Here is a 17039-nt window from a genome sequence, read left to right as displayed (position 1 = left end):
TTCATGCTTTACACATAGGAAGAGCTTGCTAAATATTTAATATTATTGAACAAAAGTTGAAAAAGTTAATATATTTTATGAGCAAGGTGAGAAGCGATAGTTTCATCACATTGGCTTCCCAGATGGTCCAGGGAGTGAAATATGTATAATTGAAGAAATGAATAGAAGACCAACACTTAGAGCTTGTCTGTCTTATCGTTATCTTTTTTTAAAAAAAAATTGTGGTAAAATATACATAACATAAAATTTACTGTTTTAACCATTTTCAGGTGTACAATTCAGTGGCATTAACACAGTCACATTGTTGTGCAACCATCACCACTCGGGCTTCTCTTTTTTTTTTTTTTTTTTTTTTTGCGGTACGCGGGCCTCTCACTCTTGTGGCCTCTCCCGTTGCGGAGCACAGGCTCCGGACGCGCAGGCTCAGCGGCCATGGCTCACGGGCCCAGCCGCTCCGCGGCATGTGGGATCCTCCCGGACCGGGGCACGAACCCGTGTCCCCTGCATCGGCAGGCGGACTCTCAACAACCGCGCCACCAGGGAAGCCCTGGGCTTGTCTTTCTTAAACACAGAATTTCATGCCTAGAATATGGAAGGGGCACTGTAATACATTTGTTAATAAGGCATCATAAATCTTTTTTTAGAAATAAGTTTTTCCATGACCAAATTTATGTATGTATGTATGTATTTGGCTGCGCCAGGTCTTAGTTGCAGCAGGCAGGCTCCTTAGCAGCTCTTAGTTGCAGCATGCATGTGGGATCTAGTTCCCTGACCAGGGTTCTAACCTGGGTCCCCTGCACTGGGAGCATGAGTCACCAGGGAAGTCCCCCATAAATCTTTTTTTTTCAGAGATAAAATATCTTTCTAAGATTCTGTACTTCTTTCAGCTCTGTGTATTTGAATTAGCTGAATTATAGTGTAGTGCTTAAAGCTAAACTTATTGGTTTAAATCTTGGCTCTCCCACCAGCTCCCTGTGTGATCTTGGGCAAATTACTTAACCTTTTGTGTTTTAATTTTCACGTCTTAAAAGAGGGGTCATAGTAATAGTATTTTTTTAGAGAGTTGTTGGGTTGATTAAATGAGTAAATAGTACCTGGCACATGGTAGTTGGGATACAAATGTTAGGTATTGTTTTTATTATGTGAAATAATGTCTTTGAAGTCTTTTTCCTGCTGGACTGAATGTGCTGGAAGGGCAGAGACTTCACCAGTTTTGCCTACTGTTAACTCAGCTCCTTGCAAATTCTTCCAAATGGGCTTAGAGCCCAGCCCCCTCCTTTTTTTTTTGCCTTAAATTTTTTAATTGTTTATTTGCACATGTACTTACTTGAGAAAGGGTTAAGATGGCCGACTACTATTTCATGAACATTTTGAGTTTTATTTTAAAGGTTAGTGTGTTTGGGGAAGGAGATGGTTAGGAAAAATCGACACTTCCCTTTTTAACTTACGAGGGGAGTGACCCCAGGGAAACACTAGAGCACTTAGTGCCTTCCACGAATTCCTCTGTTAGCCCTAGGCTTTACGTGGGCATCCTGAGCTCTACAATGGGAAGGTTAGGCATCTGCCTTTAGCAGACGCTGTTTGTCAGCATTGTCCTAACCCCAGGAAAGGGGAGGAGGCAAGGCGAGTGAGTCAATGATGACATCATCAATTAGCATAAGTTTCCCAAATCGGCTGACCGAGTTTTCACTTGCTAGGCCAAGGCATATTTGAGTTCTCTTACCGCGCAAACGGGAGATTTCTTGGAACTTGGACTTGGAGCACGAAGAGGATTCTAATTTCTTTAAAGCTCTGTTTTCAGGAAATTTTTCTGAGAACTTCTTACCTCCAGAGGATCAGTGGAATTTGATCTGAAGGTATGTAATTAACACCTTTTCTCTGCTGGAGTCTGAGGCACCAGCCTTTTTTCCCCCTTGCTTTACTTCCTGGATACTTGCACAATCTCACATTGTCAGCAATTGCACTGTTTCTAGCCCTAACATGGAAAAAGAAAGGTTAGCCCTAGGAAAACTCCCACACAGTCCTTTCCTGGTAGAAATATGCTAGCCCATAAATAGAGACAAAGTCTGGCAGACTTGCCAGAGCTAGAGATCAGAATTTTCAGGAAACTGCAAGACAACTGTACGATGTTAGAATAAGATGTCTCCAGGAATCCAGTCATACTGTTTCTAGTATCACAGAACTACTAGAAGGTAAGACCCAATAGATGCTCACATTAAAGATGACATTTTTTTCCTTTTTCTAACTATAAAAGTAATATACGTTCATTGCATAAAATTTGAGAAACTCAGACAGGAGCCCAGAATAAAATTTATAGTATCTGTAATTATACCACTTATATATAACCACTCTTTGTTATTTTTTTGTTGTTGGTATGTTCGCCTTCCCTTAGAAAGTAGTTTCTTGTTTCTAAATAGCTAAGTGTTGCATGGTGAATATATACCTCAAGTCCTTAAAGAATGAATAATTACATTGAAAAAATATTATCGATTCATTGCTCCTCTGATTAGAATGAAATTTAGTGTGTAAATACATTTAGTGTGGAAATACTGACTTCGGTAATTTGTCAGTTCCTACGTTGATTTGAGCAAATGTTGTCTGAAACCACTCTTTCTGGGGTCTGGGATTATGACTTTTCTTTCTGTGAGATAAAGAAAGGCCTGCCCTGGTATGGTTAGCAATGTTACCTTGTTGTCCTTAGGTTGGTAGATACTTCAGAAATGTAGCCCCCCATTACTTTATTTCTAAAATGTAAAAGTGTTACTTCTGCCATTTGGTGGGAATGACTTAAGAGCTCCAGGCGGGAGAAATTGTGCTGTGTCGTCCTCCCTCTTGACTAGCTCCCAATGGGGACATTTTGATTTGGGGGAACTCGGGGTCAATTGAGTTTCAATAAAAGCTCTCTTCAGACCTCCTAAAAGGTTAACATGCCGGTGTTGGGGTCACGTTTTCTGGGCTATAGGTTTTTGAAGTGACCTCGCAGTGAATTTCATTTTTCAGCATTTCTAGAAAAGTCTAAGGCCTGGAACAGAGGAGGCTGGAACTGGGGGAGGGCCTGGGAAGATGGGGTGCCCTGTTGTCCTCACTCTCTAAGCTGTGGCCCCCAACTCCGTATCTCTTTCAGGCTGGCCATGACATCGCAAGGCCAAAGTTTGAATTCCACTTTAAATGATAACTGTCAAGTGAACTTTCGAGCGACACTTCTGTCTATTAATTCGTGCCTGGGGGATCAAGACGTGGAGCGCCTGAAGTTCCTCTGCCGAGACTCCATCACCTCCAAGAACCTGGAGAAGTGCGGCTCAGCCTTGGATATCTTTGAGTACCTGTTGGCAGAGGAATGTATGACTGAGGAAGACCCCTTCTTCCTAGCGGAGCTCCTCTACACCATCAAGCAGAAGGTCCTCCTTCGGCACCTCCGCTACACCAAGGAGCAGGTGGAGAACTGGCTGCCTGTCCGCCGGAAGGTCTCTCTGTTCAGGTGATCAACACGGCAGGGCCATTGGGCTTTGAAAAGAGGCTGCGATTCATGATGAATTAATTTTTAAGGTTGTTTTTCTTTACCCCCCCTTATCTACCTCCTTGGCTGGTATGGTGATTCTAAAGCAGGAGATTTCTTAACTTCAGGTGCTAATGAGAATGGAGGCTGGGAGGTCAGCAAAGTTTCAAAACCCAGCCCCGTGCCTGGGGGTGGCTTCCCTTTGTTTTGCTTCTCACTGAGGAAGGAGGCCCAGCTCCGTGTGCAGCAGGCCAGCGCCTTCCTCATTGCCAGCCTCCACGCTCTCAGTCTCCTGCCTCCAGTGAGTCACTGGTGTGTCAGCCTATACCTAGCCATTTGAGAAGAGAGAAATGAATACTTGGAACCAAGAGAGCAAAATAAAAAAGGAGATGTGCCTTTGGGGTAGGGAGGGACATCATTTATGCCATGTCCAGTTTGTCCAGTTTTGGGGTGAAACCCAGACAGGTAAAATATAGGTATTTTGCCCAAAGAGGTAGAATAAAGGCATCAGACCTTAAGCAACGCTGTTTTAAACGGTCCACTAACATAGTATCTACATCAAACAGCCTCACGAAGTGGAGCCTTCGTAATACTACTTTACAGCCTGGACTGTTAGAATCCTTCAGGCCTTCACACTTGAACTGGTTCCTACAACCTGAGCTGCCCTTGGGTCAGTGAGGGAATTCTGGAGATCATTATTTCCACTCTGCTGGTTAGACAGCTGAGGAATGGTCTCAGGCATGCAGAGCTATTAACCTGTGAATGAAGTATTCAGTTTTTCTTTTCTGTTTTGTTTTTGGTTGTGCCACACGGCATGTGGGATCTTAGTTCCCCAACCAGGGATCGAACCCGCGCCCAACCACTGGACCGCCAGGGAAGTCCCCATATTCAGTTATTCTAATTGTCAACTGTATGGCTCTCCAGAATTTGGGATAGTTTCCTTTCTTTTTCAACAGTGAACTTTATACTCACTGGCATTGAGTCCTCCCTGATGAGGGCCTATAAAGTAAGCCTGATTTCTAGAATGGAGTCTGGAGGAGGGCAGGCATGCCGACATTTTGTTTCATGCCTTCTTAGTGGAATTTGAAACAGCACCGGACTTGGAATCAGAAGGCCTGCTCCTACTGCTTTCTGTGTTGCTGTTGTTTAATAGGTCACTTTGAAGCTCAAAATTTTTGTTTTTAAATCTATGAAATGGGATTAATAGTTGTCTACTCACAGGGTTGTGGTCATTCAAACGAGAGATCACGCACGATAAAAGCACTCAATTTCCTGCCCATCCTCTGCGAGTGCGGAACTTTAATTTGTCTCTTGGGTGTCTGTCTTAGAAACCTGCTCTATGACCTGTCAGAAGACATCAGCTCAGAGAACTTAAAGAGCATGATCTTCCTTCTGAGGGAGTCGATTCCAAAAGTCCAGATGGTGAGTGGGCCCTGTAGGATGGGGTCTGTGTGGACATTGCCTTAATCAGTGTTTGGGAAGATGCTAGAAAGGGATTTCAGGAGGGTTCATTTTTTTTGCAGGAGACAATATCAGACAAGGGTTAGCAACATTGACTTTTAATGGGCCTGGAGTCTAGTCCTAGACTAACTCCTGGATGTACGGCAAGTGATTGAATGTTTCTGAGCCTCCATTTTCTAATGTGTCATATTATAGACAATTATACTACTTCCTTCCAAGACTGTTAAGAGGATTAGATGAAATAATATACATAAACTATTAGCTGGGGCCTGTATTTTGCACATAGTAACCATGCAGTAAACGAGTGCTATTGACATCCACTGTGTTTTATGATACAGAAATGTGCAGGGCACCACAAAGAAATGAGGAGGTGGTAGCTAATGGCAGAATGGGAATTAGTTGTTCCTCACATCCATTAGTTGAGGTTTCTGAGGGAGCCGTGTCCTTTTCAGTGGACGTTGCAGTGTCTCCCATGTAGAGTTTTGTGAAAATCAAGTGAGACAAATGTTTGAGGATGTGCTTTCTAAAGGGCTATACAAGTGCTTGGAACTAATAGTAATGTTTTTAATATTAACATAATGCTGTCGGCTGATATTCTTGCTAGATTGGTCACAATTACGGGCAGAAAAGTAGCTGCACATCTCTCTTCCAGGCCTCAAAACTTTATATATTTTCTTTTGATTCTCATAACAGCTTGTGACAAGCAAGTTAGTTAATTTGGGAAGGGGCCAATTTTCAAATTTTAGCCTATAACATTAATTTTGTTATTCGACAGCTATCTTTATTAAGTTATATAATGTTTGATAACACCAAAAAAGACATGTAACATGTATGGAAGTTATAAATGTAGAACTAAGTGAACAGCCATGGATCCCCCGTCCAACTTATAGATGAGCACATCACCAGTACAAAGAGCTTACATGTGTAGCCCTCCCATATCACATTCTCCCCAGACTAACTGATTTTATTGACAAATAAATTCTTTTTTTTTTTTTTTTTTCGGTACGCGGGCCTCTCACCGCTGTGGCCTCTCCTGCCACGGAGCACAGGCTCCGGACGCGCAGGCCCAGCGGCCATGGCTCATGGGCCCAGCCGCTCCGCGGCATGTGGGATCCTCCCGGACCCGGGGCACGAACCCGTGTCCCCTGCATCGGCACGCGGACTCCCAACCACTGCGCCACCAGGGAAGCCCCAAATAAATTCTTTTTGAAAGAAAAATCACCGAGGAGTAGGAAGCTGTTTTACATGTGGTAGGTCTTATGAGGACCATGTTTAACAATTCATTAAACATGTTTCCTGGTGTCAGACCTGTAGGTTAATTAACCTGCAGGTTAATTCTCTGTTTTGGTTGCAATCTTTGAGTCCTTTTTTTCTCCTTTTCAGAGACCCCAGGGATTTTAGCCTCTTGCGTCTTTCCATTGGTTCTCTCTCCAGGCTCCTTTATCCTAAGGATTGGTTGTGGGATCCTTGGGAACGGGGACTGAGTCTTACTTATCATTATAGCCCCAGAACATTGCAGAATTACATAATGGTGCTCCGAATGAAAGCATGAATGAATGGGATGATGCAATCTCGAGTTTATGTTGGTGCAAAGTGGTTATATACTCAAATGACAGCATTTTGCTTTAAATGTAGAATTTCTCAACATCAGAAGAGATTCTTGTAGTTTGAAAAACCCTCCAGCATATTCGGATAAAATTATCTCCCAGCTTTGGGCATCTTCTCATAATTTTTCCAGTCTCTGGGTTTATAAATAAAAAGAGACCCCTTTCTATTGTTACACCTATTGTCATGCACAGAAGTCCTTACTCCCCACAGTGTGGTGGAGGATGAGAGGGGCATTTGATATGCTCAACACCGAGCCATAATTTCCCACTAAGAAAAGCTGGGGAATGTATTTCTTCCTCTGGGCCTTTCCACAGGTCCTAGACCTCTGCTTAAAGGCATCTGTGGCTTCAGAAACATTTTCATTGTTCAGGATCATTCCAAACATTTCTCCCTCCTGCTAAATTAGCTTTTAAATCATCAAAGGCCCATGCCCAAGTAGCCAAATGATTTTATGCTTTTCTCACTCCGTACAACAGTAAATAAGAAGTTACTGTGTTTAGCTGTGGCATAAAACTGTGGAATGTCCTGGACAAATTCATGAAAACTGCCCTTCCTTCTTGGATTCCAAATGATCTCACTGTATTCTGAAGGAGATCTAACTATTCACACCAGAATTGTGGCTGAGTCACACACCTGATAATCCAGGTTGATCTCTATTGGGCTTTATGATCAGGCCAGCCTTCTCGAGTGCGTAAAGGACAAACTCTAAGCAACCCAGATGTGTTTCCATGCCAGGGCTTAATGGGACTGCATTACCTGCAATTGCAATTGCGAAAGACTTTATCACAGAAGTAAATTCTTTTTTTTTTTTTTTTTTTTTTTTTTTTTTTTTTTTTTTTTATGCGTTACGCGGGCCTCTCACTGTTGTGGCCTCTCCCGTTGCGGAGGACAGGCTCCGGACGCGCAGGCTCAGCGGCCATGGCTCACGGGCCCAGCCGCTCCGCGGCATGTGGGATCCTCCCAGACCGGGGCACGAACCCGTGTCCCCTGCATCGGCAGGCGGACTCTCAACCACTGCGCCACCAGGGAAGCCCCAGAAGTAAATTCTTTACCAGCCAGTGGAGGAGGGCCTGAATACCTCTCAGCCAAAAAGGAAGAATTGTGAATTCACGTGGTCTCTCTGGATGAACAGAAACGACCTTTGCAGCATGTTCTAGGTTTCCTCTTTGATAGCTTTCACACAGACTTAGAGCAAACATAGCTGCCTTCACACATCCTGAGTGACCCAAACTGTCAGGATATCCGTTCTCAATGTAGCAATCAACATAGAACGTTAGTTGTAAAGGAAACCACACCCAAACCTATCTTTTTAACAAAGATGCAGAGCAAGAGAGTTTCAGAATTTCTGCTAATATTTGCCAGGGTGGTGTTCTTAAACTAATGTGCAGACTCCATTTATATTGTGGGTGTTCGTGGGTGTTCGTGTGTGTGTGTGTGTGTATGGAGGGTGTCATTGACTCAACATCTAATACACTTTGTACAAAGTATAATGGGTTTCCAAAATTGCTTCTGGAAACATGCTTTAGCCCTTTTTCTTCCTCCTGGTAGGATGCAGTCAAGATAGGAGTTTCTGTTTTGAGCTTCAGCGGGAGCTCATTTGCACATAAACGGACGGTAGAACCTTGTACGGGGATTCCCTCTGACCCCTGTGCCCAGCTGATCAGCTCTGGTTGAACCTTCCTTTGCCCCCTCCTCCCTCCTGCTTTATTTCCTGGGCAGGTTGTTCGTGTGCTGGCGCTGCAGGTGAGGACACACACATTTCTTTGCCGTTTTGGTTCTCTTATGTTTTTCTGGAATGTCTTGAAAATTTATAATCTCTTTTTTGATCAGATTAGTACAGAACTCAGTTAAGACTTTGTAATTCTGGCCTTTCCCTTGGTTATTGGCATTTTGAGTACCTTGTTTGAAAACACATTTCGCGCACGTGCGCGCGCACACACACACACACACACACACACACACACTCTTCCATTAACCCTTTTTCATCCTTCTGTTACTGCTCTACTTTCTCTTTACTGCCACACTTCTTTTTTTTTTAATTTTATTGATTTGTCTTTATTTTATTTATTTATTTATGGCTGACTTGGGTCCTCTTTGCTGTGCGGGCTTTCTCTGGTTGTGTTGAGCGGGGGCTACTCTTCGTTGCAGTGCATGGGCTTCTCATTGCAGTGGTTTCTCTTGTTGCGGAGCATGGGCTCTAGGCGTGTGAGCTCAGTAGTTGTGGCACACAGGCTCAGTAGCTGTGGCGTGCAGGCTCAGTAGTTGTGATGCATGGGCTTAGCTGCTCTGCGGCATGTGGGATCTTCCCGGACCAGGGCTCGAACCCGTGTCCCCTGCGTTGGCAGGCAGATTCTTAACCACTGTGCCACCAGGGAAGTCCTACTGCCAGACTTCTTGAAAGAATTGTCCACACACGCTCTCTCTCCACTGACGTGACTCTTAGTCACACTCCAACGCATTCCAAGATGGCTTCAGCCTCCTTCATTCCCACGAAACTATTCTTGCCGAAACTACCACGAGCCTGCTCACAGCCAGATTTTTAGTTGCTCATTTTCCCTATCTGATTTTCTTTGCTTGGAAGGCCCTTCTGCATGTCGGAAGTGAAGGTGTGGTGATCTTTCGAGATGCGCTTCACGTTATCACCTCCCATGTGCAGCTCGTGTGACACCTGCTCTGTGGAGCCCATGAGTCAGGCAGAAACGAGGGGCATCACCATTTGAAGTCATCTTCGACTCGTCCTTCCTTTCTTCACCCACTCCAGTTGACCTCCCAACTCACCAAATTATACCTCAGAAAAGTCGCCCAAATCCAGTGCCTCCTCTGCGTTTCCACCACTAGCTTTAGACCAGGCCGTGCTGATCTCTTCACTGGAGCATTTAATCTTCCTGCTGATATTTTCTCTCTAGCCCACTTCCTCCTCCAACCTATCCCCAAGACTTCTATTTAAAAACAAACCTGTTCATGTCACTGTTCTTCTTAAAAGTTCCTGCTGGAACCCCTTCATCCATGGGATACTTGCCCAAACCCCTCGGTGTTCGTTCATGGCCTGATACCAGCCTGCTGTTCCAGCTGTGGCCTAGCTTTCACTCGGAGTTTGTACGCAGGTCTCCTCCTCAATATTCCTGACCATACGGTCCCTTTTCAACTGGCCAGCATGTCTGGAGACTCCCCGGCCCCCTTTTTCCATCCTGCTGATGCTTATGTATGCAGTTAGCAAGTGTTTAGCTGTTCACTTTCTGATTAGTTATTTTATTTATTTATTTTTTGGCCGCTCTGCGCAGCATGTGGGATCTTACTTAGGTCCTTGACCAGGGATCGAACCCGTGTCCCCTGCAGTGGAAGCATGAGGGTCTTAACCACTGGACCTCCAGGGAAGTCCCTCTGATTAGTTATTCTTTTCTGTGGGCTCTAACACAATTTTATTCATATACATATTTTCATAACCAGGTTAATACATTGGTTGAGAAGTCCTTATCACAGAAAAGATTATGGTGACTTCCACCTTATATGTAATTCAATATTAAAATAATACTAGCCAATCTGCAGTTTTCCCCAAGAGTGCTTAAGATATGTTTTTCTTTTCAAATACCAAATATAAAATTCTTTCAAAGCATTTTCTTCTCTTTTCTTTGGTACTCCTGTTTTGCTGCTGCCCTAATCTGTTAATGAGACAGACTTTGGCATCAGGCTGCCAGGACTCAAATACCAGCTTTGCCACTTATTGGCTCTGTGACCTTGGACGACTTACTGAACCTCCCTGTGCCTCAGTTATTTCATCTTTAAAATGGGGATATAATAGCATCTGCTCATCGGATTGTTTCTGAGTAGTTAGTGACTGATGTGTGTTTGGTATCTGGTATTAATATAGATTGTATAGAGATTTACAATCTCTATAATGCCTCTTCCCCCCTACTATTGAAGTCTTCCCGCATGGACTCTCCACCTAATTTATTACTGCAGTGGGTAATCAGTAGGCAAGTAAATGTGACTCCATTGATTCTCTTGCAGACCTCTCTAAGTTTCCTGGCATATCTGGAGAAACAAGAGAAAATAGCTGAAGATAATCTGACATTACTGGAGGATCTCTGCAAAAAAGTTGTACCTAATCTTATGAGAAAGATAGACAAATATAAAAGAGAGAAAGGTAACTAGCTTATGCTTGCTTGCTTGCTCGAATCAGACCATGGGAATTCTTAAACCAATTGGCCATGTATGATGTTTACTTATCACTCTGATAATATTCTTTTGAAATCTCCCCATTTGTTCATTCAACACATGTTTATTGAATGCATACTTTGTACTAGGCACAGTTTTAGAAGTTGGAGCTACAGCAAGGTATAGGGCAAAGCTTCTACCTTCTTGGAGCTTATATTCTAATGAGGGAAAGTGGTTTTAGACAAACGTCTTCTTCTGATTCTTACATGGAAGTGATTGTAAAAGAAATTGTTTTGAATGAAATAACATCAAAAAGAAGGAGGCAGGATGGCACAGGAATTAAGAGTGGGATCCATGGAGTCAGATTGCCAGCACTCCACTTATTAATGGTGCAGTGGCCCTTTCCTCAGCTGTTCTGTGTCTCACTTTTCCCATCTTTAAAGTGGGGCTAATCATAGTACCTACTTCATAATTTTTTTTGAGGATTGAATGAGGTAATTCCCATAAAATGCATGTCTGGTACAGAGTAAGCATTCAATACACATTGCTATGAATACGTTTGTTAGAGAGGAAAGTCATGAAAACTTTCATATTCTCGTAAAGTACTATCAGAGAAGAATTTTCTTTTTCTTTCTCTTTTGTTTTTAATCAGGCTTGTAAAGGTAGTATTGCTGTGGTACTATGTAGAAGTAGTTGCATAGGGCAGAAATCAAACTTGGCTGCCTTACCATGTGTCAATATGCTGAATATTTGTGGTTTATTGAGTCCATTCCTCCACTATTAAACAAAAGCTAAAAGTAAACACTCAGGATTGTATTCATGAAGCTTCTATGCCACACCCATCTTTTAGTTCAGAGACAACATAGTGTGCAAATTTATCTGGTTGAAAACAAAACTAGGCAAAAGGAAACTTTCTCTAAGAATTCTATTAACACAAAATGAGTCGAGGAACAAAATGTACTGTTGTTAATTTGATAAAATCTCAAACAATAACCAAATCAATGGATAATTTAATGTATACTTTAAGTAAAAATTATGAAGACTAAAAACAGCTCTTCTAACCGTCAAGTCATCAAGTGAGAACTAAAAACAGGGAGTTGATATTGAAAGTATATTTGAAATCCTCACTTGAACTTTGAATGCTGAGATTTTTTTTTTCTGATCACATCGTTTTCCTGTAATGCAGTACTCCACACAGAATAAACAGAGGGCAGGTGGCCAGATTATTTTGACTATTTGGATTCTGGAGAAGCCTCTCTAGTTTCTATGCAGTAAATGTTTACATTTGCCTCAGTGAGTCTTGAGGACTGAGCTTTATTATCAGAAGAATTCTTTTTTTCTTTGATTTACAATCTTGTATTAGTTTCAGGTGTACACAAAGTGATTCAGTTACACACACACGCACATTCTTTTCAGATTCTTTTCAATTATAGGTTATTACAAGATATTGAATATAGTTCCCTGTCAGAAGAATTCTAATTTTGATTTTTCTCTTCTATAATCTACATGCTGTATGATCATTTTTTGGATGTTGAAAGAAAAAACTTGTTTTCCTTTACTAACACTCACAACAACATTCTGGAACACTTCTGAACCCAGGGGTGTGGGTTTTTCCACACCAAGCAATTCTCCAACTCTGCAGACACCAACTGGGTGTCCTGTGTTTTAATTCAGTTCTGACACTCATCAGTTATTGCAGATCCCACAGGTTAAGGGTTCAGTCCGCCAAGACTCCCCCCACCACTTCAGCCACCAATCTCAGGTAGTGGGTCCCCAGATTACCCACAGCTTCTGTTAAACTTGGTTACAAACCAGGGGTTCCCATGACCTCTTCATCAGGTTTGATAATTCGCTAGAACTGTTCACAGAACTTAGGAAAATAGTTTACTTACTAGGTTACTGATTTATTACAAAGTATACAACTCAGGAACAGCCAAGTGGAAGAGATGCAAGGGCAAGGCATGGGGGAAGGAGCATGGAAGTACCATGCCCCCTCCAGGTGGATCACCCTCCCAACACCTCCACTTGTTCACCAACCCAGAAGCTCTCTGAACCCCCTCAGTTAGGGTTTTTTCTTTTTGTTTTTGGCCACACTGCCTGGCAGCGGGATCCCAATTCCCTGACCAGGCACGGAACCCGTGCCCCCACTGCAGTGGAAGCGCAGAATTTTAACCACTGGACCGCCAGGGAAGTCCCTCAGTTAGGGTTTTTTGGTGTTTTTTTTTTGGTACGCGGGCCTCTCACCGCTGCGGCCCCTCCCGCTGCGGAGCACAGGCTCTGGACACGGCAGGCTCAGCGGCCATGGCTCACGGGCCCAACCGCTCCGCGGCACGTGGGATCCTCCCGGACCGGGGCACGAACCCGGGTCCCCTGCCTCGGCAGGCGGTCTGCCAACCACTGCGCCACCAGGGAAGCCCTAAGTTAGGGTTTTTAATGGAGGCTTTGTTACTTAGGTATGATTGATTAAATCATTGGCCACTGTAATTAATTCAACCTTAGCCCCTGTCCCCTTTCCACAGTTCTGGGAGTAAAGCTGAAAGTTCCGACCCTCTGATCATTTGATTGGGTCCCCTGGCAACCAGCCCCCATCCTGAGGCTATCAGGATGTCCCCAACCACCAGTCATGTCATTAGCATACAAAAAGACACTTAATCACTTAAGAGAGTGTTGGGTTTTAGGAACTGTGTGCCAGGAAAAGGGGCAGAGACCGCATGGATATTTATTATTATATCATAGGTCTCAGTATTTTAATATTGACTTTCTACAGTCCTCTGAGAGTTTGGGCATAATTCTGCCATTTAGGATGAAGGACTAAAGGACTGAAAAGAGAGTAGGTATGCAGATTTTAGGCTTCTGTAAGTGAGGTGAGTGGAAAGACTAAGCCCACTGTATCTGATTAGGACACAAGCTCTGTTTAAGGACCACCTGGATATCTTTCTGAGTTTTCCTGAGCCTTGGTGTTTGTTTTAATATTTTAAATTCATTATTAAAAATAATGTATAATAATTATAATAAAATTAAATAGAAATTCAAATAATGACAACAATGCAGAGTGTAGGAGGTAAAGTCTTTCTCTTCTTTTTCTTCCACTGCTGGTCCATTCCCCAGAGAGAACCCCTGTTTGGAGTATATGTTTGTAGCTTTTCTTCTATATAGAGATAAGTGCATGTGTGTATGCATGTATGGAGAGATAGATACCTATACTACATATTTAACTAAGATCATGCTAATCATATTCCATAACTTGCTTTTTTCCCACCTAATATATCTGGCATTTTCCCATGTATATAACACAGATACAGCTTATTTTGATTAATGGTTCCATAGAGACATATTTTATGTATATAACATATGTATTTAATCAACACTTTTAAATGGTTTTTCTTTTCCTTTCCTTCTCTTCCTACCTTCTTTTGCTTCTTCCTTTCGTTTTCTTTTTGCTATTGCAGTCTGAGTTCTGGTTTTATTTCTTGAGGTAATGTTTTTGTAATCTTTATTTAGCAGTTACCTGACACACTGAGCACTGTAAGTTCTGAAATGGTATTTAGTGAAGTATACAGTAATTTTAAGGAACTAATTAACTTACAAAAATAATAGAAACAGTAAGGAACAAAATATCATAATATAAGGAATGAAAATATAATGATAAAAATAATTTATAAATTCACATTTTTCTCGATATCTACATGTAGGCCTCTTTAAGCAAATGCCACTACAAATCTACAGGTCCCTGTAACATAATTTCTTATGATGATGGGTTATTTCGGCTTGCCACTAGTCAGAAGGTGATTGTTTTGTTTTTCTATCTGATTCTATTCCCAGCCTCCCAGGTAGGGGCACCTCCTGTAGCCAAGGAAACTGAGTCATTGCATCAAGGAGAGAAAGAACTATTTTGCCGCTCGGACATTAACCAATTGCTTGGAGCCTTGCCGGTAGGTTCATTGGTGTGTTGGTAAATGTGTAACCACCAGCTTCACTGCAAATGAGAGAGAGAGAGAGAGAGAGAGAGAGAGAGAGAGAGAGAGAGAATGATTTGTAGTATTTGGTGTAAATACTCCTACCATGGCTGATTTCAAGTTACCAACTTGATATTAACTGTATTGCAGAATTTCTGAAAATCTAATGATTGGTTCTCGCTAGCTGTTTAGAGCTGACTCCAGTACACCACTGGGTTGCTTTGAAATGGTTCTGTTCTTATCTGTGGGATTCGATCACGGACGGCTTCATGGGCGTACAGCCTGTTCAATCGCACAGGGCCCATACTTTTTGAATGCTCAGCTGTCATTGTTTTGAAATTCTTGATAATGTGTGAACAAGGGTCCTCACAGTTTTACTTTGCACTGGGTCCCAGAAGACAAGAACTGGGTTCCTGTAGTACCCAGCAAAGGTAGGGTAGGTAGAGGGGGAAACACTGGGAGAATTTGCAATCCATTCTTCACAACATGATCATGGTTCTTGGAAGACACATGACATTCTTCCCTGGGATTTATGTTTATTCCCATCTTGCTTGGCAGTTCTATTTTGCTGACGTCTGTCAGCATCAATGAAGTTAGGTTGTCCCTGGAAGTTTTTGTTTTTGGTTTTGTTTTCTAATTGTGGTAAAATACACATAACATAAAATTGACCATCTTAACCATACAGAAATTTTTTTTAAAGTTGTTGTAAAATACAAATAACATAAAATGTACCATGTTAGCCATTTTTAAGTGTACAGTCACATTGTTGTGTAAACAATTTCCAGAGCTCATTTCATCTTGAAAACTGAAACTATATCCATTAAACACTAACTCCCCATTCCCCCTCCCACCAGCTCCTGGCACACACCATTCTACTTCCTGTCTATGAATTTGACCATTCTGGGTACCTCATATAAGTGGAAGCATACAGTATTTGTCTTTTTGTGACTGGCTTATTTCACTTAGCATAATGTCTCAAGGTTCATCCATGTCAGACTTTTCTTCATTTTTAAGGCTCAGTAATATTCCAGTGTGTGTATATACCACACCTTGTTTATCCATTCATCCATGGATGGACACTTGAATAACTTCTACCTTTTCCCTATTGTGAATAATACTGCTTATGAACATGGGTGTACAAATATCTCTTTGAGACTCTGCTTTCAATTCTTTTGGGGTACCCAGAAGTGGAATTGCTGGATCATATATCATTCTATATTTCTTTTCTTTTTTTTTTTGGCAGTGACTCGGAGCTTGAAGGATCTTAGTTCCCCGACCAGGGTTTCAACCTGGGCCTGGGCAGTGAAAGTGCTGAGTCCTAACCACTGGACTGCCAGGGAATTCCCTATGTTTCATTTTTTGAGAAACCACCATACTGTTTTCCATAGCAGCTGCATCATTTTGCATTTTCACAAACAAGGCACAAGGTTTCTCTACACCCTTGCTAACATTTGTTATTTTCTTGGTTTTTGATAGTAGCCAACCTAATGGCTGTGAGGTGGTATTTCATTGTAGTTTTGACTTGCATTTCCGTAATGATTAGTGATGTTGATCTTTTCACGTGCTTGTTGGCTATTTGTATATCTTCTTTGGAGAAATGTTTATTCAAGTCCTTCGCCCATTTTTTAATTGGGCTGTTTTGGAAGTTTTTTATTTTTATTTATTTTTTTAAACATCTTTATTGGAGTATAATTGCTTTACAATGTTGTGCTAGTTTCTGCTATACAACAGAGTGAATCAGCTATATGTAGACATATATCTCCATATACCCTCCCTCTTGTGTCTCCCTCCCACCCTGGAAGTTTTATTTTTTAATTCTTAAAAAATTCTTTCATAGCTTCTTTACTATTTTCATGGTGTCATATATTTACAGTTATAATTATTATTTTAAAATTTGGAAGTATGTTTAATCTTATAGAAAAGTTGAAAAAAATGTGAATAATACAAAGCTTGTTTGCCCAGATTCACCTACCTGTTGTCACTTTTGTCCCATTTGCTTTATCATTTGTGTGCTCTCTCTTTATTTGTATACGCATACACATAATTTTTTCTGAACTTTTTAAGAGTAAGTTGCATACATCATGGCTCTTTACCCCTAAATACTTCAGTGTATATTTCATAATAATAAGGATATTGTTTTACAGATTATAGTACAGTTAAATTAAATTATATAAAAGTTTCACCAAGTCAGTGGTCCATATTTCAATTTTATCTATTAACCCAATAATAACTTTTACAGGTTTTATAGCTTTTTTCCCTCCAGTACATAATTCAGTCTAGGATCATATATTGCATTTAGTTGTCATGTCTCTTTAGTCTCCTTAAATCTTTTCATCTCCACAACTTTCTTCCTCTTTTATGAC

The 17039-nt window shown here is 41.7% G+C and overlaps 1 protein-coding gene across 3 annotated transcripts in view; it reads left to right on the top strand.

Annotated features, from left to right (window-relative positions):
- The first annotated feature begins 1658 nt into the window (after positions 1-1658).
- The window catches only part of CASP10 (caspase 10), a 30018-nt gene continuing 14637 nt past the window's right edge, over positions 1659-17039 (top strand). Inside the window, exons 1-5 of one of the 3 annotated variants that reach the window (XM_032637070.1) lie at positions 1659-1856; positions 3125-3478; positions 4825-4918; positions 10574-10709; positions 14543-14652. In XM_032637070.1, coding sequence (XP_032492961.1) covers positions 3132-3478; positions 4825-4918; positions 10574-10709; positions 14543-14652 — 687 coding nt within the window. In that variant the 5' untranslated portion in view covers positions 1659-1856; positions 3125-3131. Of the gene's footprint in view, positions 1857-2049; positions 2193-3124; positions 3479-4824; positions 4919-10573; positions 10710-14542; positions 14653-17039 lie in introns of those variants that run through there. The other 2 variants (XM_032637071.1, XM_032637072.1) reach the window with 2 other exon arrangements.

Source organism: Phocoena sinus, chromosome 7 (assembly GCF_008692025.1).
Source record: "Phocoena sinus isolate mPhoSin1 chromosome 7, mPhoSin1.pri, whole genome shotgun sequence".
Taxonomy (NCBI): domain Eukaryota; kingdom Metazoa; phylum Chordata; class Mammalia; order Artiodactyla; family Phocoenidae; genus Phocoena; species Phocoena sinus.
This window is presented reverse-complemented; position numbering and strand designations above follow the sequence as displayed.